Below are 1,744 nucleotides of genomic sequence, written 5' to 3'. Positions count from 1 at the left end.
AATTAATTCTATGTGAACTGTAAAGTTTCCATGAACCGGCTTTAAAATCTGATCGGGTATGTGGGATTTGACAAGATGGCAAAATATGAACATAGTATTTGTAATATTTTTATCATTAAAAAAAATCCCCTCCTGATATTAAAGGTGCAGGATGCATAAAGATTAGACCACCATTAGTGCTATTAAGCAGTATTTCTAAGGATATGCCCCAACTTAGACTGCATGTTGTGCAACCAGAAATATGAACATGTGCTGAAAAACAGTCGTGTCAGTGATTTTGTGCCATTGCACAGCACTCAACAAATTGCCAGGAAATGTAGCAACATGTCAACTTAAAAAAAACAAACAAAAAAAAAAAAAACTGCTAGCAAGCTAAGGTGGTTAGCATAAAAACCAACTCTACAAATGTTTTACACAGAAGCAAATGTAGTCAGTACATTTCTGTTGTCATAGTAACTTGAAGAGATTTTGGAAAATTGCTCACAAAGAAACTTAATAATCAAAACGTACTTCCTGAGGTTATGAAGCAAATGAGCAGTGTTGTTTCTCTGTAAACGTCTACACAACAGGACTACTTTTTGCAACCAGGCACTGCCCCCTGCTGGCCTGACAAATTCACTCTACTGTTATCAGGTCCAGAGGCTATGTTCAATTTCTATATACAACCTCTTATCTAGTTCCAGTGACATCATGTCCCAACTATCTTTACTCACATGTGAGGGTTCTGGAAAGAGGGAACTGTTGGATTGAGTGGGAGCCTGGAAGCCGGTTTCACTGGAGGGTTGGCAAAATTCAGTTTCAGAGCTTTGCGTTTACCTGGTAGGACAAAGAGAGAAACAGATGCACAGTGCCACCACATGCACACCACTCTGTGGGTTCAACCAACTGGTGAAGACAGAGGTTACACATGGTGTGATAAAATGCCTTTCTTACCTCAGTATTGTCTTTCTATACTTGAGATAAGTCTCAATATGCCACAGCAACTTAATATGATCCAAGTATAAACACATTCATATGCATTATGCAGTTGCATTTGAAAAATATGACTATGAGGGAAGGGTGGGGGAAAAAAAAAAATCTGTGGCATGAAGTTTTGGAGTTCTCAAGCTCTTCTCAAGCTTCGAGAAAGCAAAAAGTTTTGAACACAAGCAAAAATGTACAGGGGTTCCCAGTGTTCAGATAGGTGTACTGCACAAGCCCTTTTAGCTATAACCTTCTGAACAAATGGCATGCAGCATGTGTGCAAGCTATCAGGCTAGTATGCTGTGCACTAAGCAGGGTGCTAACATTGGGAATCCGTGTTCAGAATGTTTCCATCAATAATCTTTATAAATGTGCATGTCAACACTAAACAGTTCCCACTGACATGTGAAAGCGACCCAACACTCAAGACAGCACTTCGTTCAGACTGAGGACACATAGGTTGAATTAACTGTTAGGTGCATACGAGTATATGAATGCATCACCCAAATAGAGTTGGTAATTAAGTTTAGGCATTGTTGAAAGTGCTGAGTTCAAGTGTTAAGTTGTCTCTCCCATGCCCTGTCCAACCAGCTCCTGAATGCAAACAGATCCCTTAGCCTTTTAAGCCCCAGTGCAAATGAATCTTTCATGGCAATAAATATATTTGTGACAATTAACAGCAGTGAACAGTGGACAGACTCCCACTACCAGAGCACCACACAGGCTGTTTCAGTAGTATACAGTGGCATCCTCTCACCTGTGTTATCCAATTACGCACGTG

The 1,744-nt window shown here is 40.1% G+C and overlaps 1 protein-coding gene across 1 annotated transcript in view; it reads right to left on the bottom strand.

The window, feature by feature from the left end:
- The window catches only part of map2k4b (mitogen-activated protein kinase kinase 4b), a 12,162-nt gene that overhangs the window by 6,218 nt on the left and 4,200 nt on the right, over nucleotides 1–1,744 (bottom strand). The window contains exon 3 of the mRNA XM_013913053.1: nucleotides 714–816. Within this exon, the coding sequence (XP_013768507.1) occupies nucleotides 714–816 (103 nt within the window). The remainder of the gene's footprint in view (nucleotides 1–713; nucleotides 817–1,744) is intronic.

The sequence above is a fragment of the Pundamilia nyererei genome, unplaced genomic scaffold, assembly GCF_000239375.1.
Source record: "Pundamilia nyererei isolate P.nyererei 1_Seehausen unplaced genomic scaffold, PunNye1.0 scaffold00005, whole genome shotgun sequence".
NCBI lineage: Eukaryota > Metazoa > Chordata > Actinopteri > Cichliformes > Cichlidae > Pundamilia > Pundamilia nyererei.
Note: the sequence above shows the minus strand (reverse complement) of the source record. Positions and strands in the feature narration are given on the sequence as shown.